Raw genomic sequence first — 27,251 nt, forward strand, 5'->3', positions numbered from 1 at the left:
GAAAACATTTCTGCAACCTGACTGCTAATTATTCCCAGTTTCCCAGGGAGAACCCCACGAACTCACAGCCAACAAGGCCTGACAGTCCCTGCAGCCGCAGCTCAGCACACGGACAGAGAGGCAATTCCATCACCTGAGAGGGAAAAAGAAGGAGGAAATGGTGACTTATTGGTTTTAAAGATATTTTAAGTTCTTGAAACAGATCCAAGACATGCTTTGGAATTTTGTTGGGTGAATAAGTGCCAGTGGGCACAGGCCAGGTCATTATTCTGATTTCAGTTGTGCTCTCTGGGGCCAGACCAGCTGATCTCCCAAGTTCAATCCCTGCCCAAGGACTGATCTGAGCTCCCTGTTCCCTGCATTGCTCATCCCAACACTCACAGCAATCTCACCTCAGCCCACAGGCTCTCTGTCCTCAGAGGCAGTTTTTTTCCCCGATTTTAATAGTCTGGGATCGGTTCCTATTTGAGTAAACCCATTGAACTGATTTTTTAAGTGCAAGATATTAAATACTGAATCCAAGACTCACCTAAACACCTTTATCAAGCCAAGCTGTTTATGTTGAAACCCATAATAATGATTTTTACAGCCAGAAAATCCCCCAAACAGAATAAATCTATGGGAGGAAGACAAATCCACCTTTGTCACACCAGAGCAGGGCAGCAGCCAAGAGCTGCTCTTCCCAAACACTTTTATTGCCATTAAATAAGGAATTAACATTAGGATACGGGTGTACACAAAAATAATCTGCCCCCAAAATACTGCAAAATAGCATTGAATAGTATAAACCAGCTATGAATGGGCTCTTTATGCATTTTATAAAAATCTGATTATTCTAAATTTAATTACAAATTATACTTTCTATTTATTACTTGGGCATAGAGAAAAAGGACTAACAGGGGGAAGACGATTAAAACATTTCCCTGGATATGCAGGAGGTTCCAAAGCAAGGCAGAGGACGAGATAATAATAATCTGGGACTCCAAACTGCAGTTAACTGACCCCTTGGAAGCTGCTCCCAGGTTTTCCTGGTGCTTCACGTGATGACACATCAAACCCACAGAGGCTTGTCCTGTATCAAACTGTCAGGAAGGACAGTTATCCCAAGCAGCTGGATAACCCCAAATCCCACCCCGGCTGCCAACAGGGCTGGTACAGGAAAGGAAAACAAAAGCAGCAAGGCTGCAAGGCCACAACAAACTGGCACTGAACGGAATTTCAGTCTCCACAGAGCATTAATTCCGTACGAGCAGCCTCTCCTTAGGTCATGCTCCGTTAACAGGGGCAGAGACTCCCATCCATTAAGAACCCAGGGCTTGTTTTGGGGTGAAACTTGCTGAAATCTGGACTCCAATCCTGGGCACCTGGAGAACTGTACCCCTGGATAACTGGGCACATGGATATCTGTGTCCCTGGATACCTGGGGCCATGGGCACCTGGAGAACTGTGACCCTGGGCATCTGGGCACTTGGACACCCAGTTCCCCAAGCACTCGGGCACCTGGATACCCAGCTCGCTGGGCATCCGAGTACCTGGGTTCTGCATTGCCCGGGTCCCCAGGCACCTGGATACCTGAGTCTCCCTGTCCCCGGGCACATGGATAGCTGGATACCAGTGTATCCCTGTCCTCGGGCATCTGGATAGCTGGATACCAGTGTATCCCTGTCCTCGGGCACATGGATAGCCGGATACCCGTGTCTCCCTGTCCCCGGGCACATGGATAGCTGGATACCAGTGTATCCCTGTCCTCGGGCATCTGGATAGCTGGATACCAGTGTATCCCTGTCCTCGGGCATCTGGATAGCTGGATACCCGTGTATCCCTGTCCCCGGGCACATGGACAGCCGGATACCCGTGTCTCCCTGTCCCCGGGCACATGGATAGCTGGATACCAGTGTATCCCTGTCCTCGGGCATCTGGATAGCTGGATACCAGTGTATCCCTGTCCTCGGGCATCTGGATAGCTGGATACCCGTGTATCCCTGTCCCCGGGCACATGGATAGCCGGATACCCGTGTATCCCTGTCCCCGGGCTCCCGCGCACGCTGTTCCCGGTATCCCCGTGTCCCGGCACCGCCCGGTACCGCAGAGCCCCCGGTGGCCCCCGCAGCATCCCCGCCGGCGGCTCGCCCGGCCGCTCCCGCTGTGCCCGCCCCGTTGTATCCCGCTATCCTGCTCTCACCGGCTCCCTGCTCCTTGTCCCGGAGCCGGGACGCATCGCCGCAAAGCGCGGCACCCGCGCCTGACGGCAGCCGGGTCACCATGGGAACCGCCGGGCCGCCCTCAGCGCTTCCACGGAGAGGGGAATGGCGCCGGCGGCATCGCCCGCCCTCTCTGCCCGGCCCCAAGATGGCAGCACCGCCCCTACCCAAAATGGCGGCCGGTGACATCGCCCGCCCCTCTGTGCCCTGCCTCAAGATGGCGGCACCGCCCCTACCCAAAATGGCGGTCGGCGGCGTCGCCGTCCGTCTCTGCCCTTCCCCAAGATGGCGGCGCCGCCCCTACCCAGAATGGCGGCCTGCGGCGTCGCCCGCCCCTCTGTGCCCTGCCCCAAGATGGCGGCGCTGCCGCCCCGGCCCGCCCCCACATGGCGGCTGCGGGCGGCGGCCGGGCGGAGCGGCGCGGGGCGGCCGCGCCTGCGCCCGTGGCCGTGGCCGTGCCAGCCCAGCGCCAGCGGTGCATGCCGGGCGCCCTGCCCGCCGTGACGCTGCACATCGCACCCGGCGCCGCCACCGGGGCCGCACCGCCACCGGGGCCGCCGCCATGGCGGGCGTGAAGGTGATCGCCAACGACACCGAGTTCCAGCCCGAGCTGAGCGCCGCCGGCTCCCGCCTGGCCGTGGTGAAGTTCACCATGAGGGGGTGAGTGAGGGCGGCCCCGCGCTCCCGCCGCGCTCCGCTGTGCCCGTGTTTGTGTCAGTCGTTCGCGTTACCCGGCGCGGGGCCGGCCCGCTCGGGCCCTTGCCGGCACTCTGTGACACACGGATGTAGGCACAGCATCAGCACCGCGTTCCTGTTCTGGGATTAAACCCCCCTTTCCCGCCGAGCCCTTCCCCTGCCAGCCCTCGGATCCGGGAGGGGATCGGGCGCTGCGCTGCTTTAAAACCCCGCGGGTCAGGGAGCTGCTGTAAGCGGGGCACGGACAGCAATGAAACATCCCAAACTTCTAAAAACATCATCTGCCCTCGCCAAAGTTCGCTCTGTCCTCGCGCTGTTTGCCCAGGAAAGGCAGAGACTCTCCCCCTCCTCGGCAGGGCTTTGAGGTACAACTGCGGTGAGATCTGGATGAATTCGTGACCAAAGAAACCTCAGCGATTGAATTATTCACGTTAATCTGTGAATAGTGATAATCCCAGGGGGTTTGGGGCTTCAGAGCACACCTCGTTATTGTCCGGTTGCTGCTGCTGAATTCTGGGGGTTTTTTTAGCTAAGTTTCTACTTTTTTTTGGGGGGGATGATTTTAATTTCTTCTTTCCCAGTGAGAATATCCCTTTGCAGGAATAGTTGCAGCTGGACGCTTCCCACACTTTTGCTGGCACGGAATAATTAAAAATGACATATTTTCAGCCAAGGTGATGGAGTTAAATCAGCAGAAAACAGGGCCATGTTAATAACAATGTGACCAGTTATTCCCGTAAATTAATATGGGGATAGCCGGTTGCAGGTGTAAATGAGATTTATTGTTGTAATTTTATGATCCCTGAAGCTTTGATACATTATCACCATTAAATATTTAAGTCATATGTAAGTGCTGTTTTTCCATGGGATGTGATGCAGAGTAATGATATGATTTTTCTACTAATAGTGTTTTTTTCTGCTTTTGCTCTCCTTTATACCACTTCACTGAGCAGTTAAAAATGCTGCAGTTAAGTTGCAGATATGAGTTAGTATTAATTAATAGCTGAAGCCACTCACGTGACATGGAAGCTGGGAATTAACTCCTCATCCTTAATTGTATCAGCAGCTGGCAGCCAGGTAGGGAGGTTATTTTTGCACCAGGATATTGGGAAGAGCAGGAATGTGCTGATTCCGTTGGGGGCAGGCATTTAAAAAAGAAAATAAAAGTGGAATTAAGTGGAAGTGTTGTTTTCACAGATGTGGCCCTTGCTTAAGGATAGCTCCAGCCTTCAATGCCCTGAGTAACAAATACCCCCAGGCAACGTTTTTGGAAGTGGATGTGCATCANTGGAAGTGTTGTTTTCACAGATGTGGCCCTTGCTTAAGGATAGCTCCAGCCTTCAATGCCCTGAGTAACAAATACCCCCAGGCAACGTTTTTGGAGGTTGGTATGAAAAAAACACTTTCAGTTGGAAGACAAAGAGCAGAGAATGGAGAATTTGAAGGGAAACCCTTCAGGCTTGATGCTAAAAGGGGTGTCCTTTGGCTGTTGCCAAATTCTCCCAAATCAGGAGAACAAACCCCTTATTTAGCAAAGTTTTCTTGCAGTGCCCACTGTGCTGCCCTTCACTTGAGCAGTGTACAGAGAGGTTATCAGTTCCTGCTGCCTGTATTATTAAGATAATACTTTATATATAGCATCTAGCACCAGTGGGAGTTAAAGGAGTCTTTCCAGCCGAATATTGGTGTAATTATTGAGGGGGGAAAAGCAAAAACGCGATAAATCAATATTATGAGTGGGACCAGTGGTGACTGACCTAAGGGTCATTCAGACAATGAATGGGGACTGGTTTCTGCCTCCCAGGGCACAGCTGCCACCAACAACATCTCAGCAACCCCCACGTTCCTGTTCTTCCGGAACAAAGTGCGGATCGACCAATATCAGGGAGCAGATGCCGTGGGCTTGGAGGACAAAATCAAACAGCACCTGGAGAACGACCCTGGGAACAGCGAGGACACAGACATCCCCAAAGGATACGTGTGTATCTCCCGGGGGTTTTGTTGGAATGCCTGGAGACCAAAAAAAAATCTTCATTTTTTAAACACACTCCAAGTCAAATACTAGGATTTTAGGCAAAGCTGCCTCAGAAAATCACTTATCTGGGCTTCCTTTTCCAGAAAAAAATTAAATATTGATATGCGTACATTTAATAAGCATGAAAAATCTCCTTAGTCATTAAAATAATTAATTTAATGTTTATCATAAGGTTTTCCCTGCTTTTCTCACCCATCCCAACCTGCCTTCCTCCAAACGTTTTTTTGAAAGTGTAAAAATGTCTCATATTTTATTTTTCTAATGTTTGCCAAAGGGCACGGTAGTAAAAGTGTTCATTTTAGGTTTCTCGTTGCCCATCAAAGAAGAACAAAGATGACAAGGGTATAAAATATATAAAATAAAAAAGATGGCACAGGAACAGCTGGAAAAGGTGATGTGCCTGCCCTGAGTGGCACACAGGAATCACTTCCTGCTGACTGATAATTGATAATTAATCAGCAATTAATTACTGATATCTGAATAGTTTATTGATAATCAAATTATTGACAATTAATCAATAACACCCCCTTTTAAATGGCTTGGAGCCTGGAGAGCTGGGAACATAGGACTGATTTGGGGTGGTTTTTAATTAAATCGATTCTAACTCCAGGCTGATGTTTGTGTGTGTGACTTGGGCTCTTGTTTAGCAAAAATATATTTGGAAGTTCTCCCTGTGCCAAGTTTCTGGTTCTTGGGATGGCAGGTGGTTCCAGGATGCAGGATTTCAGGGATAAATCCCACCTGAGCACTGTGATACCCGTGTTTTGTGTTTGCTGTGCCTTCTGTCACCAACCCCTGTGACTTCCCCGAGCCCGTGGAGCCTCGTCCCGCCGTCAGCGCTGTTTTCTGTGTTCCCAGATGGATCTGCTGCCCTTCATCAACAAGGCCGGGTGTGAGTGTCTCAACGAGAGCGACGAGCACGGCTTCGAGAACTGCCTGCGCAAGGACCCCTCCTACCTGGAGTCCGACTGCGACGAGCAGGTGGGCACGGGGTCCAGGGCTATCCTGGGATTGCTGCGGGGGGATGCAGAAAAATCAGGATACAAAGCGAAAAAATTCCAGTCAGAAAAGTGTTGGCTGATATTTAAAGGGAATGTGTGGGCAGAGGGAGGTAACCACAGAGTTTTACTCCAAAGCTCCCTTATCCCTCTTTCGTGTGCTGAGTTGGTTTTTAAGTGAAGAAAACAGTGTTTAATACTGGAGTTTTTGTTCTGTTTCCTTCCACAGCTGCTTATCACTGTAGCTTTTAGTCAGCCTGTCAAGCTTTACTCTATGAAACTTCAGGGGCCAGACAACGGTGAGTGAAGGGTCTGGGTGCTGGATGGGGTGCACATATAAGGAATTGTAATACTTTTATGTGCAAGTATAATTACTATAGTTATATACACAAATATAAGTGTTTCTTAATGTTTGATACACAAATAAAAGTATTAATGTTTGATGCAGTGCAGAGAGACTCTTGGATTTAATCCGAGGATTAAGGTGAGAGCAACTGAGAGACAAACCTCTTTTATAGTAACTCAGTTTACATCATGAGATCACGTAAAATTCATAATTAGATGTAATTTTGGGATGTAACACCCAAATGGAATCCCACCCCTCTCTTTTTAACCCAGGGCAAGGGCCAAAATACATCAAGATCTTCATCAACCTGCCGCGGTCGATGGATTTCGAGGAGGCAGAGCGCAGCGAGCCCACCCAGGCCCTGGAGCTGGGCCCCGAGGACATCAGGGAGGATGGGATCATCCAGCTCCGCTACGTCAAATTCCAGAACGTCAACAGTGTCACTGTGAGTGCCCTGCCCTGAGGGAGGGGAAACCCCCCGGGTAACTCGGGGGGTGTTGATGTTGAGGGTCATTCCAGTGGATGCTGAGCTGGGACTTCTTAGAATCTGCTTTGGCTTCCTCATTGTGGCCTTGGGGGGGGGAAGTGGAAGCTGGGAAAATCCCAGCTGGGTGGGGTTTTAACAAACTACCGGGAAGACACCAGCATTCTGTATATAATTATTTAAATTAGCAGGACAGGAGCTCCTCTGAGTGTCAGAGACCTTTATAATTGGGACAAAAGTGTTGATTTGGTTAATTTTCTCGGGCACCTCATGTTTTATGTATTAAGTGAGAGATGGAGAGTTTAACTCCTTTTTTTTTGGCTTTCTTTCCTGTTCAGTTGTTTGTCCAGTCCAATCATGGTGATGAAGAGACAACACGAATCACATATTTCACATTTATTGGCACTCCAGTGCAAGCCACGAACATGAATGACTTCAAACGAGTGAGTCCTGTTCCTAAACCCACTTTTTACAAGGTTTTGGTCACTAACTTTGTAGGAATCAGTGGTAAGAATGTATAGGTGAAAATTTGAGGGGCTGGCAAGTTCTAAACACCAACAGCAATGTTATTTTTTAACAGCTGAGACTTATATCTTGGTTTTGGGACTCCCTTTTTTGAACCTTTTAATGTAAAGAGTCTTATTTTAAAATCAACTGCTTTAAAAATTAGCAGGCTTTGTAAAATGCTGCTGCAAACTCCTGGAGAGGTGACCAGTAACACTGAGAGCACCACAACTGATGTTACAAATAACCTTTCATTTCAGAAGGTTAGAGCACTAACAGCAACGTGGCACCTACTTAATTTATAACAGCAAAATTTGACCTTAACATAAAACTGAATTTCTTTGCAGGTAATAAGTTAATAAATAGGTTTAACAGGCTTTGCTGCCTTTCACTGCAGCTCAAAGTCATTAAAAAGTTGTTCTAATGGACTAAAATTAACTTAATTCAGATTGCAGACCTTCCCCGTTCTTCCCAAACTACAAATCTTGGTGATCTTCTCATATTTTTTGGTTTCTGTGGCTTTTGAAATTTGAAAGGAGACAATGTCTGTGGACACAGTGCTCCTGGAGTTGTGCTGGGCGGGTCAGGATGGGAAGGAAGTGCTCACAAATAGAGGAGCAGGGCTGGATGAGGAACTGGCTGGTGTGTCCTAGTCGGATCCTCATCAACACTACCTGTAACATTCCTATTTTCCTTCCTGAACGTGGAGTTTGAGGAGGAGGGAAGTCTTTAGAGTGGTGGAAAAGAGGGACACCGGGGAAAAAATTGCTGTTTAAGCCCATGGAGAGTAGTGGGAAGAGCCACAGATAAATCCTGACAGGGTGGGGGATATGTTTTGCCCCCTCTGGAGTAAATTCCTTGGTTCTCCTCAGACCTGCCTGTTTGCACTGAACGTTTTTACACCTTTTGCTGCTGCTTTGGTTCTTGTAACGCTCCTTCTGTTTGTTTTCCAGCTTAACTCCCCATTCCCAAAGAACTAAAAGGGCAGAAGAAATTAAAAAGTAATGATGGGATCGGTGTGGCCTCGCACTCCTTCCCTCCCTCCCTCTGCTCAGCTCCTGCCCTTCCCACAGTCCCAGCACCTTCTGCACTCCCGACTCACCAGCTCAGCTTCTCCCTCCTCTCCCTGCTCCAAATCATTCCTTAAACACTTCACTTGCCCCGTTTTTACCCTGAACTTGCCATTTTAAGGTCACACCAAAGAGTCCTTTCCCAGCTGAATTTTGTGGGGCTGGTGGAGATGCTCTGCCAAGACTCCTTTGTAATATCTTAATGGAAAGGAAGGGAAATGGAATCAAACCCACCTACCTGGGGGTTTAATAAACATTTCCTGTGGGATTGTGGGGTGGGATGGGCAGAAAATGGGTGGGGTTTGAGCTGAGATGCCAAAATATCCATATCCATGTGCTGGGTTTTCCAGATAATTCACATGGGCCACTTGTCCCTCTCTGCCTCTGACTGGTATCGAACTTTTTTTTGGTATTCCATACTTCCTAACACCTAATCCCTAATCTTTTAACTCTGGTTTTCCTTTTTCTTTTCCTGATTTCTTTGCCTAATCTGTGTGTGGACACAGTTTGGAAGCACAGCAGGGATAAATTTTGCTCTGTGACAAGTTTAACTGTATTTTTTTAACTGGATTAATTATCTGATTTTGTTCTTCTTCCCCCACATTGCCAGGTTGGAATTTTCCTGCCTTTGAGCATTAGGTTGAATTTCCAGTTGGAAATGCTCCTGATTAGGGATTCCTTGAGGTGAAAGTGGGAGAGAATTCCTCCCTGTTGCAGTTTGACAAGGAATTAAAAAAGGGAAGGAGCAGGAAAAATGCTTCCCGTGGGTCCATGGATTCAGGACTGAGGGGGTTTGGGCTTTTTTTGGAATATCTGAATTCCTGGATTATTGTATGGGTTTGAGCTGCATTATCAGGTCAGTATTTCTGGGGAAGCCCATGGAAAGGATGCCAAGGAAAGGAGCAGCCTCAAACTGAGCATCCAGGGTTTTTTTTCCCACTTGACTTTTTTATGGAGTGTGTTAAGGTGTAATGCTTGACGTGTGACCTGGATTTTGGAGTGTTCTCTGGCAGTTCCCGTCTCCTAACTCCTCCCAAAATAGCCTTGCTGTGTTCAACACTAAACAGAAGGGTTTGTGTGTGTTTCCCATCCCTCCTAACCCCGGGAAGGGATTCCCATCCCTCCAGGTGCTCCCGTAACGCTCCTGGGTTCCCTCACTGGGAATTGAGTTGCACTTGGATTTACCAGAACCAAAAGAGTCCTCCCCGGGAGCTATGAAACATTATTCCTGTTTTTTTCCCCTCTTCCAGGTAGTTGGCAAAAAAGGAGAGAGCCACTAGGAAGCAAAGCCACTGGAAGGCCTTATCCCAGTCCAAGATTCCCCCTTTTCTCTCTGACTCCTGGATAATTGCTTGACTATAACCAGAGACTGTCAGTTTGATTTACTGCCATTTCCAATAAATCATTGCTTTGAGCTGGAGTGTGTTTCTGGTGTCCTCCTCCTCCTCCATGGATTTGTAAGTAAAATTCCTGATTTTTGCCAAGTCGAATTTTGTAATTCCAACAGTTGTGGCTCTTTTATTCCATTGAAACTTCCTGACTTCACTGAAAAGCTCCACAGAAAATGTGTGCTCAGAGTTTCTAATGTCAAATACAAGAGAAACCTGAGTTACTCTGGATCATTATTGCCACTAAATAGAGATAATTCTCAGATAGGAGGAACTTCACCTGTTTAATTCCCATTTCCCTACCAAATCAGAGCAGAGGAAGCAGATTTAAAATCTTGACTTCCAAGGAATTCCTGAGTCTTCCAAAAGTGGTTTCTTAAATTAGAAATTCCTGCCCTTGTTTCCCAGGCAGGCTGGGATTTAGATGTTGTTCCTGATTTATTTTATTGGATGTTTTCCCTCTCTCTGGATCTCAGTAAGGAAATATTTATTACAAATATTAATTTTCCATCTTAATTGGAATTTTTTTACTACTTAGGGCATACTTCCAAGAAAACTTACCAAACTAATGTCAATAAATCAGGCATTGATCAGCACCATATCCATAGAATTCTCTGAATTCCCAGGAAAACTTACTAAGTGTTTAATTGCCATAATTAATCTCTTTGTTCAGTTAAATTTACTGCATTTTTAATTACACAAATCCCATTAAAACTTAAATCCTGGCCTAATTGCTGTTCCTTGGGCACAGTGGGGTGGTTCTCTTCTGCCTTGGCACATTTGGATGTTCATCCCAAGTGAATTTCCTGTTAAAATAGAGATATTTCTTTTTCCAAAGAAAACTGGGAATTATCTATAAAAGCTAATTTTCTGAGAGGCACTGGTTTGTTCCCACTCACTGCATATTCCAGGATCCTGATGGAGCTGTGTTAATCAATGGCATGTGATGACAGCTTGACTCCTCTCCTAATTCCTTACTCTTTTGTTTCGAGGGATGTAAGACGTGGAATTGTAAATAGAAATAAACCATTTTTAATACGAATAACTTCCCGTTCCTGACTTTGTGCACTCATCCCCTTTGCATTCTTGGGGAACTGCCTCGTTCCCTCCCTCCTTCCCGCCTGAGTTACGTGCCAGGTTCAGCGATTCTGGTGTTATAAATGAATGAAATGTATAATGTTTATTACTTACAGTGCATCCCTGCCCTGCTGCCGCCGTGCTCCTGGATTTCCTGCATGTTTCGGGGCGGGCTTGTCGCCTGCCGGGGTCAGCTGCCCTCCTGCCTCTGGGTCACCCTGACCCCCGAACTTGGAGGGGTCTGTGGTTTATCTGGGGGCTTTGTGTTCGTTCGGTGGGTTTCGGTTCATGTCGGGGTGGGTTCGCCTCAGGCCGGAGCTGCCCGGGGTGTGCGGAGGCGGTCGGGGGTCCCTCACAGCCCCGGCCCTCAGCCGCGGCAATGGCGCTTTCCCGCCCCCTTTTCCCGCCCGATTTTCCCGCCCCTGCAAGTCCCGGGCACCGCCGGGAGGTGGCGCTGCGGAGCCGCGCGGGAATGGCCGGGAATGGCGGGAATGACCGGGAATGGCGGGGAACGGCCGGGAACGCGCTCGGGGACACGCGTGTCACCCCCCCGCGGGTCACGGAGCCTCGACGCGAACCTCTGGGGTGGGAGACCCCAAAACCCCCCGTCCTGGAGCTTCGCCTGGAGCTGGGAAGTGCGGCCGCAACACCCTCGCTGTTCCCGGCTGGAAAACGGTAGGAGAACGGGAAAAGTACATCTCAATCGCTTAAAAACTGTGTTAAATCCAGGAGAACCTGTCTGTGGGGCACCGGGGCAGGTTTCCCAAAGAAATGTGGTTTTTCCTGTCTTTTTTCCCCTCATATATAATTTAGCTGTAATCTGGATTTTAATTGATTAATTTTAATCCTTCCCTTTGTACAGATTAAGGAACTTGTCCCTTAATTCCTCACGTGTGTCCTGCAGCAGCTTGGATGGGAATGCAAAGGGGAATCAGGAGCTCTGTGACCCCCTTTAATAAGACTTGATCATTGATTAATTAGGACATGATTAACTTGAGGATGTTCTTGGGAGCGCTGTGTGAGTGCATATATATTTAGGGAATATATTTAGGGAATACATGTAGGGAATATATTTAGGGAAAGGTGAGCCTGTACACAACTCGCTCCACCAAAATTCCCTCAATCAAGAAACAAGGCTATTTAAGATTAAATTAATGCGACTCATTCCATAATTACAGAGGGTTTCAAATGTCATATTCCTGGATTGGATACTAATGGTGCTGAGGAATCTGCAGCTGGTGTTGGATGGGAGCAGAACCAGCCCCTGGAGAGTGGGAAATGGCAGGAACTGCCTCAAATCTCCACCGTTGTCCCATTAATCACATTTGTCTCAGGGAGTACCTCAGTTCTGACTCCAAGTGTTGTTTTTCCCTTGGTGTGTCCCATGTGGAAAAGCCTCCAGTTGAAAAATCTGGTTGAAAATTGAGGAGCAGGGATTTGTGGAGCTTCCCAATTTCTCCAGACACTAAAGATCACCTTCCAGGGGTCTCCTGAGCACACAGCCAGGACAGATTTGGGCTCCCTCCTTGTGTCCCCCCAAATCTGAGTTATTCCTTGAATTCCAAATGCTTGACAGCAGACACAGAACTTACAGAGCATTTCACACTTTTTTCCCCCCTAAAATTTTCAGTGAAAGAATTCTGAACAGATTCACAAACAAACTGGAAAAAAATTGCTTTTCCACTTAATCTGAGGATTGCATTTTTCCCTATCTAAAATAACATTTAATGGCCAAAATGCTTCGATTCCATCAGGTCACATCAATGCTTTGAAACTGAAATATTTGGGGCTTTCCATGACATGAATATTTTCAGCGTTTGGATTTTTCTGAAGGCTTTTGTTTTCCCAAATTCTCCCCCACCAGACCTGAATGTCCCGAATTCCCCGAGTCGTGGAGGTTGAACTCCGGGAAAGCAGCCGTGTGTCACTAACACTGTGTTATTAACACTGGGGGAAGTCTCCAACTTGCAGCATCTTGCCAAAAACCAGACAATAAAAATGGCTCTGGCACTTTTCCTCCCCTTTTGAATGTGTATTTTTCTCCCTGCACGGGCTCAGGCACAGAAACACACCACAAACACACCATTCCCTGGGAAAATGCCTTTTTTTCCCCTTAAATGAACCTCTAGGAAATATTAATTTTTTTCTCCCTTTTTTAAAATGTTTCTCTTTCATTTTTCCTGGTTTATACCTCCGTAAGCGCAAAGTCCTGTGCGGGGATGGAGGTTTCGAGGGAAGCACAGGCATGGGATCATCCTCTGATCGTGGATCAGGCACCTTTTGTCCTGCAAAAACACCTTTTGTCCTGCAAAAATGGCATTTCAGTCACCAAACATTAACCCAAATCTAAGCAATAATCCCAGCCCTGTGGTTGTCCAGCCTGGCTTTCCACACATCCCAGGCTCTGATTCCTTCAGTGCCAAACCAATGATGGGAAGAGCCTGATTTAGCCTTGGAGCTGCTTCTTGAGCCAGGAAAAGTGGAGAAACCCCAGCGACACAGTCCCTCAGGTGGCTCCACTGCCAGGCAGAGTGTGCTGGGATCTGATCCCGCAGAAGCAATTCCTGGGAATTATCAGTGGCTTTTAACACTGGTGTTTTATTAACGGACAGGATCAGCTCCCTGAGTAGCTCATCCCAAAAGGAACAGGGCATTCGGGGTGGCTTCTCTGCTTATCCCATTTCAGTGTGGAAGGATAAAGAGGGAGACAAATGTTGGGGGTGTTTTGGTGGAATTCCCCCCGTTTCTGGCCCTGGGAAATGGAAGCTTTCACACCCTTCCAGGGCAGCTCTGAGGGGAGGGAAGGCGGGTCCCCCCCAGCTCTGCTCAGAGCACACAGTGGCTCTGATTGCACAGCTCAATATTTCACAGAAACAATATGCTCTCCCAGTTCAATTTTCCTGGGCAAAATGGCTTTTTAAAGGAATTCATGTGGCATTATTTCCCGATTCCGAGGAAATTAGAGCTACACGGATGTGACTGATCTACATTACATTTATTATACCTCATCTAGGTAAATGGGAGCTAATTCCTCAGCTTCCAGATCAATTATCTCCTGGCACTTTGCTTTTATATCAGATCTTCCAGTCGGAGGTTTATTTGTAGCTCTTGTGGCATTAATTTAGTTGCAGTTTTATACAATAATTTATTATTCTTATATGTCTGTATTTATCAACCTTATCCCTGGGAAGGACGGGAAGCAGAGAGGTGTGGCAGGTTTTAATTATAAGTATTTTAGGCTTGGTTTGGGTGGTTGGATGCTGCTGGATCTGTCTCACAGGCAGCCCCGGGGGGCTGAATCCTCGTGTTCGTGAGCCCCCATCCCAGTGGGATCCGCAGGATTCCCATTGGATCCCGGAGCAGGACACAGTGACAGCTCTCCCGGGCGGGGGGCCGGGCTGGGGGCTGTCAGCTCCAGCGGCAGGAAAGGGGCTCTGCTGGAATTTTCTGCAGTAATTAGTCTCTCTGTGAGTTTTTAGGCTCCGTGTCATGTCGGGAAGGCAACATGTTCGACAGCGGTACCTGCCGGGGGAAGGAGCCGTGTGCCGGCATTTTTCATTCCAGACAGCAGAAAAATGGGATGTGGAGCTCGGGAACAGTCGGGGGCACGGCGACTTCCAGTGACAGGGAGGATCCGAGCAGTTGGCGAGTGTCAAACTGCGGCTCCTGCCTTTTCCTTGGAGTTTTGGGCTTTGGAAGCCACAGGCAGGTGATGCTTCGCTGCCAAAACCACCTGTGGCTGCCCCAGGCACGGGGAAAACTGGGCACTGGAAAACAAGTGACAGGGAAAAGGGTTGCACAACCTTGACAGGATTCCATCCTGTGCTTAGGGATGGGAGTAAATCCATCAACTTCAGGACAAATAACTGCAATTAATTAGATTTCAGCTTGAGAATTGCACTGGCTTTTACTGTTGTAAGTGAAATAAGGACAAATGTTTGGGGATTTTTTGAACTGTCGAGCGAATCTTATCTAAAAGGGTCATTTCCAGCTGGCCTGGGGCTGGGAAGGGGCAGGGCAGACCCCTCTGGAGCAGCTGCAGATCCCGCTGGACGTGCTGCTGGATGGGCTGAGTGTCTCCCAGAGCTCGAGGCAGACCAGGCTCTTCCCAGCCCGGAGCAGCCGCGGGCTCCAGAGCTGGGCTGGGACCACGGTGGGTCCCCTCCGGAGCTCTCCCCGTGGGAAGGGTGGGGGACTCTTTCCCGGGACCACCCAGGGCATGGCTGGGAATCATCTCAGAGCGTCTCATCCATCACCCCCAAATTGTTCAGCAGGTTCCAGGACAGCAGGAGCAGGAACAGCATCTGTTCCTCCCTGCCAGAGCCACGGTGATGGAGTGCCAGGGATGGAGCTCCTGCCTCGCTTCCCGCTGTCGGGAAGCCAAGGTGGGACGGGGTGGATGGAAGGAAGGACCGGCAGCCTGGGAAGGGTGGGATGGTGGGTGCAGCCCCCCTTCAGCCCAGAGCTCCCACCAGCCAGCCAGGGCTCTCCCCACTGGTTTTGCAGGGACTGGGAGAAGGGCAGAGTTTTCCCAGGTGCAATTCCAGTTCTAAATGGGAAAAGTGTGAATTGCCACCCAGTGGCACCCAGGACAGGACACCTCTCCCTCAGCAGCCCTGTCCATGGCAAAGACAGGACAAAGGCATTGCTTCCCAGTGGGAAGCATCCTGAAATGTGGGGTAATCCTGCTGTTATGAAGGATGTGGAATTCCACAACCTGGGATACTCTTACATGCTTTATGGAAGTTAACATCCCATATGTGTCAGGGCTTGCAGGACACTGTTGTTTTTAACATCCCCACATTTGTAGGAACTGTAACCAAATCCCTTTTCCAAGAGGAATAAAAGTCCAGGCTGGGGTATTTTATGAATGGCAACTGTGTCCAGAGCCATTCCATAAAAACCCGTGCACGGGGCTGTTAATCCAGGCAGGAATTCTGGCTCTGTGCAGGGGGTCTGGAGCAGAGTCTCACCAGAGCCGGGCAGGGCTTCCCGATAGCACCTGGCGGGAATGTTTAGGGGGAATGTTTTCCCAGCGTATCCTTGCAGGAACCCGTGGAGCCCCCGGGAGCGCTGAGGGCACCCCTGAGGAGAGCTGGGATCCGTGCCTGGCCCTGCCTCAGCTCACCCTGAGGGTGACCCCTGGGCTCTGGGGTGTCCCACGTGTGCCCCGTCCCCTCGGACCACCCTTTCCCGTGCCAGGGGGGCTGGGAATTGCCAACCTGCCGCATTCCCATCACTAGGCAACGGCGGTGAAATCTATCCCGGTTTCTGCTGCTCCCAGTTGGCACCTCCCACCATGTTCTTTCATGTGCAGGGGATAAAAAAGCCCAATTTCTATCTTTGGGTGCGGGAGCACGTCGGAGCCGCTCCCGGCAGGACAGGGAGACGCTGGCTCGGAGCGAGCGGGTGACACGGGCACCCCGGGAGCCTGGAGCCCGGGCCCGGGGGCTGCCAGGCAAAGTCCAAAAAAGTTGGGATCGTGTTTTTTTTTTTTTTTTGTCACATCCCAACTTGGAGCTGCTCAAGGAAACAAACACTTTTAATGAAGCATATGCAGGCGCCGGGGAAGGAGAGGCTTCACAATGCATCTGCTGCGGGACCAGAAGGCTCCTCCAAAGTGTGAAGTGGGAGGAGAAGAATTCCGAGTGGATGATGCCAGGGAAGATTACAGAGATATTAAGCAGAGGGAATGTAAACACGTGGAGCTGGGCAGAGTTGAGGGCATGCAGGGATGGCCCCATGCCCCGGGAGGGCCTGGACTTGGGGGGGAGGATGGTCCCTGTCCCGGGAGCCTTTTTCCCGCTGTTTGGCTCCAACCTGACCCCACGTGGGTGTTCACGTTGTGCTCAGCACGTGCTCGGAGCAGCCTGTGCCGGTGGATAGTGCCTGGAACGATCCCTGCGCTCCCTTCCGGCCCAAACCATTCCATGGCTCTGGAAACACCCTCAGGACCCCCGGCCCGTCCAGTTCCCGGCTCCCCAGGGCCGAGGAGCTGCACCTCCATGCTCCGTCTGGAACAACAGCTCCCCGTACTCTCCGTTTTCACGCCCGTGTTTCCCTGCAAACACCAACCCTGTGAAAAGCTGCCGCCGCCGCCCGTCACGGGGGAGGTTTGTTATCGGCGGGGATGTCACGTAATTATCCCTGTTCCACATTCCGGAGCGTGCAGACATATGGCTTATCTCTTCCAGCCACTGGCCACATCCTGCTCTCCCTCGCCCCTCCGTGAATCCAGCGGGGCTGTGCACTCGGAGCTGGGAGCAGGATGGGGAGCTTTTATTTCTTAATTAAAGGAATATTTTCCATTTCCAGAGCTGCCTTCCTGCCCCCCTCCCTTTCCCGGCACTGGCAGTGGTGTGAGGGGCTCCCTCCACCACTGTCCCAGGAAGGGCCTCCTGCCCCTCCTCAGGCTGCTGGTGCTTTTTGGGAATCCCAGCACGGGGAGGGGCAGGACACAGTGCCCCCCTGAGCACAGGGTCTGCTCCGTGCTGGGAATGACCAGCAGGACTCTGGGGCTGAACCACTGAGGCTCAAACCCCAAGATACCAATAGTTAAAAAATAAATCCAAAGGGTGGGATTCAAACTCCCAAACTGGAGTTTTACCCCGATAAACCGCCCGGGCAGTGCCGTGTCTGGGTGCTCTCCAGTAATCCACCCTCAGCACTGACTCCCATCTCTGGTCCCCTCCTCTGTCCCTGACATCCAGCCAGCAGGATGCCTGGTTTTCCCTGTTCCTGGGGAAGGTGCCGCTGTCCCGCCCAGCCCCGCTCCACAGGCACGTGGGATGAGCCCAGGGGGTGCAGGGGCCGTTTTGCCCGAGGTTCCCAGGCACAAAGACCCACCAGCATCTGCTGAGGTGGCCAGGAGACGTGTTTAATGTATTCTCCTGACCTTTCCAAGTGCTTTTCCAAGCTCTGCATCTGCCAGGCCGCCAGGGACACGAGTCCTGGCTTTGCCCTGCTTGGGAATTGGAGCTCCCGTCTCCCTGACCAGGGAGGGAAGGGAAGGAGCGGCTCCTGAAATGCTCCAACCACCTGGCAGGGGCTACCTGGCCTTCTGTGGCCACGGCTGCCAGAGGGAATGGGATGGAGTGGAATATTTTCAGCTGGAAGGGACCTACAGCAACCATCCAGCCTGACTGCCCGACCCCTTCAGGGCTGGCCAGGAGCTAAAGTGTGTTGTTAAGGACATTTTCCACGTGCCTCTGGAACACTGACAGCCCTGGGGCATCGATCTCCTGTCCAGGGGTGGCAACACCACTCTTTCCATGTTTCCAGAGAGTTTTCCTGTTAGTTGCAAGCAGGTTTCTGGATTCCCAGCTCCACGTTCATGTAAAGAGCAGTGTCTCCTTTGGAAACACTGAAGCATTCCCTGTCAATGCCCTGTTTATTATGGTTTATAAATAGCTCTCATGGTGCCACACGGAGCCTGAAGGATTCCCCTGGCTGAAGGAGCCCAGAAGTCCCATTTCTCTGTGGTTTTCCACATTTATAAAAGCAAGCTGGAGACAAAAATAAACAGAGGCATGAAAACAAAATTATTTCCAAAACATCCAGGCCGAATTGGGGATCTTTTTCCTGCTGCTGGTTTTAAGAAGGCAGCTGCCAATTCTGGCTTCAGACAAACCAACACCGGCACTAATGAGCGTCAGCAAGTTCGTTAACGGCTCTGGGAACGCCGGGGACATAAGGTGGGAAAAAGTCCTGGAATTGTACTTGGGGAAATGGATGTGATTTGCCACGAAAGGGATTTTAATCTTAAATAACAAGGAGGGCAAACATCTGTAAAGCCCAGTGTGGTGTGAGCTGGGGGAACGAAGGTTGGGAAGGGGATTCCCAGGATTTACCGGGACAGGGACACGGGCACACACAACATCCAGCTGGGGTTTTCCTCATTTCCATCCAGTTTGGCCTATGGATTTGGAAGAGCAGGAGCCCGTGCTTGTTTCATCGTTTGGCACTAAAATGGCTGTGGGTCCTGGCTCCCTTCCCGAGGGGTTGGATGGCCTCTGATCCAGGGTATCCCGGCCAGCGGATGTCACTTCCACACCTTCACTCCCCCCGAAGCTGCTGCACTCACAGTTCCGGAGGAATTATGAGGAAAAGATGTTTGCAGGGGTATAAACGAGCTCATTAGGAATGTGATCTGAGCCATCAGGACTCGGAGTGTCCCAGACTCCTTTAATATCCATCGTGGGCCGCTCCTCGGAGCCGCTGCAGCTCCGCAGAAATTCCGCCGTGCACCTGCACACCCCGGCGGCTGCTCCGGCCCCATCCTCGGGTAATCGCGCCGCCGCGCTCGGGAGCAGCCAATGTTTTTGTGGGAAGCAGGTAATGACTATTCCCATCCCAGCAGCTTCCTAATGCAAACTCGTGCGGAGGAATATGACACATCCGCCTCCTTCGGAGGCAGCTCATTAAGATCGGAGGCTTTGTGCTCCCACTGCTCCGGGAAGATGCTGCATTTTTCAAATTTGATTCCTAAACCAATTAGTTTTCCATCCTCTAAATGCCTCCTTTATCCTCCACACATTATCCAGCAGCGCCAGCGTTCCTTTAGTGGGAATTGTTGCTGGAGCCGCAGTGTTTGGGCTGGGGAGTCACGCTGGGGCCCCTTGGGGAAAGTCAAAGTGTGGTTCCTGTTTCCAGAGGGTGCCCAGCCCTGGATCCGACGGGATCTGCTCCAGGCACAGGCTACCCCAGCCCTGGAAGTGTCCAAGGCCAGGTTGGAGCAACCTGGGATAGTGGAAGGTGTCCCTGCCCATGGCAGGGGGTGGCACTGAATGGGCTTAAAGGTCCCTTCTGACCCAAACCATTCTGGCATTCCATAATTCCATGAAAACAGAGCCTTCCATGATTCCTCATCAGCAGCAAACACTCCTTCTCTTTATTTTCATCCCCGTTTGGTGCAGCCTGAGTGGAAATTGGGGCTGGAGAGTGGGAATCATTGCCATGAAGATGGAGCCAGATTTAGCTCTGCCTTCCTGCCCTCAGGAATGATGACCAGAATGTCATTAATAAACAGCAGTAGGTAGCTCAGGAGGAAAAGACATTAATTCCTGAAAGCAGGACACACATGGCAGCATGTACATGGGCCAATAGTTTCCAAAGAATTCCACTGGAGTTGTTTATGGCACCGTGGCTCCATGTGGGGCTCGGCTGAACCCCTCGGATCCCTCCCAAAAACCCATCTCCCCCTGTGATAGGTCCTGACCTATAGCCATGGCCCTCCCGGTGCAAAAATCCCAGTGCCTTTGGCAAAGCTGGATGTGGCGCCTGGATTCAGTCTCAGGGGCCCTGTGTCTTGGGGGCTGATTTGTACAAATATTTGGGTGGATATGTGGAAGTATTTTGCTTGTCTTGTTTCCTTCCTGGCAGTGAGAGCAAACACCCCACCCTGGGCCTCGGGACAGCCCCTCAGCCAGCATGTGCTGAGACATCCCTGGAGTCACCCTGGTCATTCCCTGAAATGTGGGGATGAGCGGAACAGCCTTGGGAATCAGGTGTACATAAAGCCCAGGTTACTAAAGCTCAGCAACATGTGCCAAAGATCTTATGGGGTTCTGTAGTCAGATGTGCTCTGACGGTGCTGGATCCACCCTCAGATGGATCCATCCTGGTCACAGAGCCAGAGATTCCCAGAGCCATCCAAGGGCAGAGACGCTGCTCTGTGGTTCTGTCTTATTTAGTAACTCCCAAATACCCAAAGGACCCACCCCAAACACCAACAGCACTCCCTGGGCACGAGGCGTTTGTGCCCCCCGAGCCCGGGAGCTGAACTGGGAATTTGGGGAGGTCAGGGAATCACAGAGGAGTCCTCTCCAACGTGGCACCTCTGCAGGCTGTCCCAGCACTGGCCGAGTTGGCAGCATGGTTTGCACGACGGATGGGTGTTGTTCTCCTGGAGCATCCTGGTTTGCACGACGGATGGGTGTTGTTCTCCTGGAGCATCCTGGTTTACACGACGGATGGGTGTTGTTCTCCTGGAGCATCCCGCGTTCCGGGGCGGCGCGCGGCGATCCGGAGCCTGCGGAGCCGGGCGTGCGTGTGGCTCCTGCCGTGTTGTCCGACAGCTGTTCCCGCTCGTGCTCCCTGCAGGTATCCGTTTGGGATTAGTGCTGCTTGGCCTGCCCGTGCTGTGTAATTACATTACCCTCGCTCCGGCTCCCCGGCTCGCTCAGCCCCGCTCGCTGCCGGCGCCCGTCCGGCGGCTCCGCTCCTTCCCGGCGTGTCCCGGCGCCGTGTCCCGCACACCTGGCACCACCTTCCAGCCTCTTGCCGGGAGCCCCCATTTCCAGCCTGGTGCTTCCTCTCACACGAGGGAACTGCTGCTTTTCCGGCCTGGCTGGGAGCGTTTCCGGGAGGCGTTGGAGCCACTGGGATAACGAGGGTTATTGGGGGGACCCTCGCTGCACCTCGGGAGTTTGGGTGGGTGGAAAACCAGTGGAAATGGTGGAATTTCTGTCATATCTCTGCCTGATTTGATCACCCCCCAAAATCCATAAAGATTTAGTGTCCTCCTAAACTCGCCCCCCCTCTTCCCACTGGGCATTCCTGATTGAGTCTCCTTGATTAAATCAGCTTTATTTTATGGCTCAGTACTAGGAAATCATGGATTTACCTCCATCAGAGTCCTGATAAAATAAAAAAACAAGTCTCACACCGGGAAGTTGCTCCAAGACTGTATTAAGTTTTTCTAGGGATGGTGCTGGATCCCAGGTGCTGACGTGGATCCTGGTCTGGCCACTGGTTTGGGAATCCCTGGGGATTTAGGCAGACCCTTAATCAAAGCAGGTGCACGGCCTTGCTGCCCTTCCACTTGAAACCAGGGAAAAATTGGGACTTTTGGCTTTTATGGGCTCCCCCTTCCTGTGATATTTCTGCTCATCACAGCACTGACCCCCTGGCCCTCCCAAATCCCCTCACAACATCCCCCTGGGAAAACCAGCCCCTTCCTTTATGGAGCTGGGAATGAAACCTGGCCCCAGCTCCCCAAGGCTGCATTTCAGTTATTGCTCAATCCTGTTTCCTCCCTTTTCCCCTGAAAGCACTTGCTCCAGGTTTTCCTGAAAGCCAGGGAGCAGCTTCCTGTGGGATCCCCCCGTGTCCTGTCTCACCACCCGCCCTGGGATCTGCCCAGGGATCCACCAGGAGCTCAGGAAAACTGTTTTTCTCGTGCTTGGAGCTGAATTCCTCTCGGATGTGCTGGAGTGGGAGCTCCGGGTGTGATTCCCTCCTTTGGGTCAGCGTGGGATGGACACAGATTGTGGATTCCAAAGCCACTGGCAGCACCTCTCCTCCTCCTGGAGCAAACCTTGGAACACACTGCACATTCCTCACCAAGCCTGGCTGGTTCCCACACAGCACTTCTCCAAAAGACTCCCCAAAAGCTGGGAGTTTGTGATCCCATCGGATTCTGCTTTAATTTCCACAGGGCTTAGATCCACCCCAGGACATTTGGGGTTTTTCAAACTTGGATCTATGCTAAAAATAATAATAATAATAATAGTCATAATAATAGTAATAAAAATGCTCCAACCTGGGTATAACCCCACTGAAAACCCAAAATGCCTCTTCTTCTTTCCCCCTATTTAGCTGGAGGGTTCAGTTACCCTTCCTTTTTCCATGAGAAGATAATCTTTTGCATCAACCACCCAGGGATGGGGCCGTGGCTCTCTTTCTGCCCCTTGTGTAGGCGGGAATTCCCTGGACACCCCCGGGATTGCTGTTTGAGGCAGTGGCAGGAGCCCTGAGCACTCCGGGCCCTGGTGCTCCAGGGAGGCAGCAGCTCCTTCCCAAGGGATGCTCCAGCCCTGGCAGTGTCCTCCTGGCACAGAGCCCTCTCTGTCCCCCTGGATGGCACTGGGAAGGAGCTGCAGAGCCGGAGGGTTCCCAGCTGAGCCCAAACGAACACGGCTTAGGAGACTGACAGGCCTTGGATCTCCCTCTGGAGCGGGATTAGAGCCGGTTCCTCCTCCGGATTCGCACCAGGAGGAGCGAACTTTAATCTCCTTCAGGGCCTTGTTATCCTCTTTTCTGAGACTCATCCCATTGGATGTGTAGTGTCTCCAGAGGTTTTTAACACGGGAAATTGGAGTGTCCTTTGCCTGCGTTGGCAGCTCCCATGGGAGAGATCCATCCCCTGAACTGCTGATGCCGCGTCCGGATTCATCCCATGGGCAGCACCTGAGGTGTGGGGGCTCAGGTGGGTTCCGTGGGGAAGGTGGGCACCAGGTACAGGCAGGAAATCCACAGGAACTGGGATCTCGTGTTGGATTTTGGTGCTGTTGTCTCCATGGGAACTGCACCTGAATTTAGGGAAAAGCTCCTCCCTGTTATTATTTATTAGTGAATATTTTATTGTGAATAGAAGGTGTAACAGGGAAGTTGCCCCTCACCTGTGTTTGGGTCATGTGGGAAGGCTGGAAAACCTATATCCAATGAAAACTGCCAGTGGCAATGGAGCAGGGGCCTCGCTGTGCCAGCGCCAGCCTGGGGGAGCAGGGTTTGGCGCCGGGAGGAGGGAAGGAAGCACTCGGAGCTCCCGTCAGATGCTCGGAGAATTATTTCAGCTGCTAAAAATGCTAAACAAACTTGGATTTCAAAGGAAATGTTCCAAAATCATCCCCTTTGATAATTGCTTTTTTGGGTTTCTTTAAGCCATCTGTCAGATTTTCCGTTCCAGCCTCGGAGGGATGACGTTCCCAGGGTGGGAGGGTGGCAGCTCCCAGGTGAGGCTTTGGGACCCCTTCCAGGGCCTAAAGGGGCTCCAGGAGAGCTGGAGAGGGACTGGGGACAAGGGATGGAGGGACAGGACACAGGGAATGGCTTCCCACTGCCAGAGGACAGGGTTAGATGGGATATTGGGAAGGAATTGCTGTCTGTGAGGGTGGTGAGGCCCTGGCACAGGTTGCCCAGAGAAGCTGTGGCTGCCCCTGGATCCCTGTAAGTGTCCAAGGCCAGGTTGGAATAACCTGGGCTGTGGAAGCTGTGTGTGCCCATGGCAGGGAGTGGAACCAGGTGATCCTTAAAGTCCTTTCCCACACAAAGCACTCCGTGGTTCTCCCAGGATCCTGTGGCTCCGTGTCTCTCCAGCCGTGTGGGATCCCAGCCCTCTGTTCTGGGAAAAGCAGATGGAGCAGTGCCATCTTGTGGGGAATTCTTCATGGAATCACAGTCTGAATCACAGAACAGTTTGTGCTGGAAGGGACTTTAAAGTCCATCTCATTCCAACCCCCTGCCATGGGCAGGGACACCTTCCACTATCCCAGGTTATTCCAACCTGACACTTCCAGGGCTGGGGCAGCCACAGCTTCTCTGGGAAACCTGTGCCAGGGCCTCCCCACCCTCACAGGGAAAATTTCTTCCCAATATCCCCCCTAAATCTCCCCTTTTCCATTGAAAAGCACCAGCTAAGCTGCCAGCAGTGGCTGCTGTCCCTCCCAGCTCGACGCTGATCCACCAGGTTGGGTTGTTTTTTCCCAAAACAATATTGTGGGAAGGCTGGAGATTCACCAAACACTTTCCATGTGGTGATGTTGTTGGAGAAATATTTGCTTCCCAGTCCGTGTGCGGTGTGAAGCAGGAGGGTTCAGTGCTCAGGCTTTGCATTACATGCTTTGCTAAGGAATGAGGAGCCTTTTCCCACTGCTGGGCCCGGGGAACGCTCTCCCTGGAAAACAGGATGTTATTGCCTGACGCTTTCCTTGGGGGGTAGGATTTCAAATATCACTCCCAAATAGCAGAGCCTGTGCTGTTCTGTGCCAGGCTGAGGGCCCACCCTGGTGTGTAATCCTTGGGTGAACATCTTGGAACACTTAAGTCGTGGCTGAGGGAAGGGGGACCAGGCTGGCTCGGTGTGGGGTTTTAAACGTTCTGATTTCGGCTGATTTTCGGTGCCTCGCTCCCCCTTGGCGGGGTCACGGTGGCTGTGGTGGTTCCTTGGGGTGATCCTGGGGTGCTGCTCCCTCGGGGTGTCCCCCTCGGCCCTGGGTGGGTGCCCTGGCTGGGAGCCCCCCCAGCCTGTGTCAGGAGCGGTGTTGGGGCTGTGCTGGGGGGGCCATTCCAGCCCCGGCCCTTCCCGGTGCCCATCCAGGCCCAGCGGGATGCAGGGACGCTGCCCCAGGCACCGAAACCCCAGTGCCCTGTGGCCCCAAAAACACCCCACGAACTGCCTTTCCTTGGGCTGGAGCCGAATCCCGTGTCCGAGCCGGGAAGGAGCGTGCCCCGTGCAGGCAGAGGCGGAATTTGGGATGCCCCCGGCGGCCCCCGAGCCGGGGAGGGGGCCCCGCTGGCTCCCGGTGCCCGCTCAGCCGCCGGCGGTCGGGAGTGTGCCGAGGGAAGGGAGCGATTGGATTAAAAAAAGGCTATAGGGTGACCAGATGTTCTGGGCACCAAACCAGAACAGCGCGAGGGGGGGGCGCGTCTCCTCGGAAAGCGCATTAAATCCCGGGATTGGCGCAGACCGGGAGTAGCCTGGAGGCTGCAGCCGGCGCCTTCCTCAGCCCTGGGATGTTTGTGCATCCCTGGCTCCATCTGACCCTTGGCAAGAAGCTGTGCTGGGCACCCCGGGGTACCCGAGGCCCTGTCCGTCAGGGACAGGACACTCTGACAGCCCTAAAAGCAGGCAGAGCACGGGATGGCCGTGCACATTTCATGGATGTGCCGCATCCAGGGGGCTCGGGAGGGGCTTCGTGCTGGTCTGGGATCCGAGGGGATCACACGGAGCTGGATGGCCCCGTTTCCCTCCCATCCTGGCTGGAGCTGCCCCGGGGACAGGACATCTCCTCTCACCCCCAGTTCCACGTGTCTCCCAGTGCCCGGGCACGCTGTGACAGGAGCAGGGCTGAGCTGGGCTTTGTGCTCACACGGGGTTTGGGCTGAGCTGGGCTTTGTGCTCACACGGGGTTTGGGCTGAGCTGGGCTTTGTGCTCACACGGGGTTTGGGCTGAGCTGGGCTTTGTGCTCACAGGGTTTAGGCTGAGCTGGGCTTTGTGCTCACACGGGGTTTAGGCTGAGCTGGACTTTGTACTCACACGGGTTTAACCTCCTTAGCTGATGCTCGGATTTAAGCCCCAGCTTGGTGGCTCCTGGACCAAAACTGGGATGGGAGAAGCCCTCCTGTGGCCTGGGTTGGTTCCAAAGTGACACCCTGGGATATTACAGGAGATGGGAAAATGGGACCTCCTTCCTCCTCTCCCCTTCCCAAATCAGCTGGAGTTGTGCTGCCTGGCCCCTCCATTCCCATTCCCACCAGTCCTTCCCAGAGCAGATGCAGGGGTTGGTTTGCAGGACCCGAGCCTCGCGTGACTCCTGGAATAGCAGCGAGCCCAAGACTGGGAGAAAATCCCACTTGGAAATTAATAACTCCCCCTTGAGATGAATGCAAATCTCGGAGAACAGTGGGAAACCAAGGCAAGTTAAAAGTCCTGGAAACTGTTCCCTCCTGCTGGAAGTTCAGGGCTGTACAAGAGCCAAGTCCCCCGACATCAAAGTATTTAAAATTAAAATAAATTTGGCTCTGTAGGTGCTGTAGGAAATGGGGTGGGCTGGTGGAGACCCAGTGTGGGGCTCTTCCCAAGAGGAAGATAATATGGGGTGGAATTTTATCCTTGGAGCTGCCTTGTGCAGCTGACACTGAATTTTGATGGTGGTTGTAAAAATGACCCTTTAAACAAACATCAGCATCGAGACATCTCAGGGTTTGTGTCCAGGTGGGGTGAAAATCCTGGAGGAGCTTTCCCATGGCCCCAGAAGCAGCCCAAATGACCAGGGCAAAGCGGAGACCAGGTTTGGGAGGGTTAAACCAGGTCAGATGCGTTCCTCCTTTGTTCTGTATTTTACTGGTATCAAACAAGCAACTTAAAAGTGCAAAGCTCTGGGCTATAAATAGCTCAGCTGCTCCACCGGCGATCGGTCTTGTGAAAACAAAATCTATTTCAATCAGCTCTTTTTAACAGCCTTCTGAAATTACATTTTTTTTTAAATAAACTCTTTTTTTTTTTTTTTTTTGGTGGGGAAAATGTGTTCTTAAAACACTGCACCCCTTCCCTGCTTTTGGGTACCTGCAACCTGAGCAAGAGGAGGAAAGCAAGTCTAGATGGGCTGGGTGAAGCAGGCAGGGGTGCAAGGGGTGACTGGGAAGTGGGATTCAGTCCTTCATCCCCCAGTTCACACCCTGGAATGGGGCTCTGGCCAACCTGGGGTAGGAGGACACGCCCATATTCCTCATTTCTGGACTTGATGGTTTGAAAGGCAAGAGGAAAGTTTGTGCTTTAAGGTTACAAAAACCAGTTTACCAAGATCTCGAAGTATTGGTGCCCAAAATTCCCAAATGCTGCCCTGCACGGAGACAGGAGTGACAGGAATAACAGGGAGAGAACCCTGGGCTCCCTGAACTGATGATGCTCACCAGAAATGAGCTGTTGTTTTCTAGAACTTGCATTTAAA

At 51.6% G+C, this 27,251-nt stretch overlaps 1 protein-coding gene across 2 annotated transcripts; it reads left to right on the forward strand.

The window, feature by feature from the left end:
* Nucleotides 1-2,694: 2,694 nt before the first annotated feature.
* On the forward strand, nt 2,695-10,767 carry TXNL1 (thioredoxin like 1). 2 transcript variants are annotated; one of them, XM_017838793.1, is made up of 9 exons: nt 2,695-2,861; nt 4,095-4,187; nt 4,698-4,875; nt 5,791-5,913; nt 6,160-6,229; nt 6,549-6,721; nt 7,099-7,203; nt 8,218-8,265; nt 9,585-10,767. In XM_017838793.1, exons 1-8 carry the CDS (start codon nt 2,764-2,766, stop codon nt 8,242-8,244), a joined length of 867 nt encoding a protein of 288 aa, XP_017694282.1. In that variant the 5' UTR covers nt 2,695-2,763; the 3' UTR covers nt 8,245-8,265; nt 9,585-10,767. The 2 variants fall into 2 exon arrangements, with proteins under 2 accessions (XP_017694282.1, XP_017694281.1); XM_017838792.1 differs by lacking the exon at nt 8,218-8,265 and having other exon boundaries at nt 9,585-10,764.
* The last annotated feature ends 16,484 nt before the right edge of the window (nt 10,768-27,251 follow it).

The sequence above is a fragment of the Lepidothrix coronata genome, unplaced genomic scaffold, assembly GCF_001604755.1.
Source record: "Lepidothrix coronata isolate B3197 unplaced genomic scaffold, Lepidothrix_coronata-1.0 Scaffold359, whole genome shotgun sequence".
Lineage (NCBI taxonomy): Eukaryota > Metazoa > Chordata > Aves > Passeriformes > Pipridae > Lepidothrix > Lepidothrix coronata.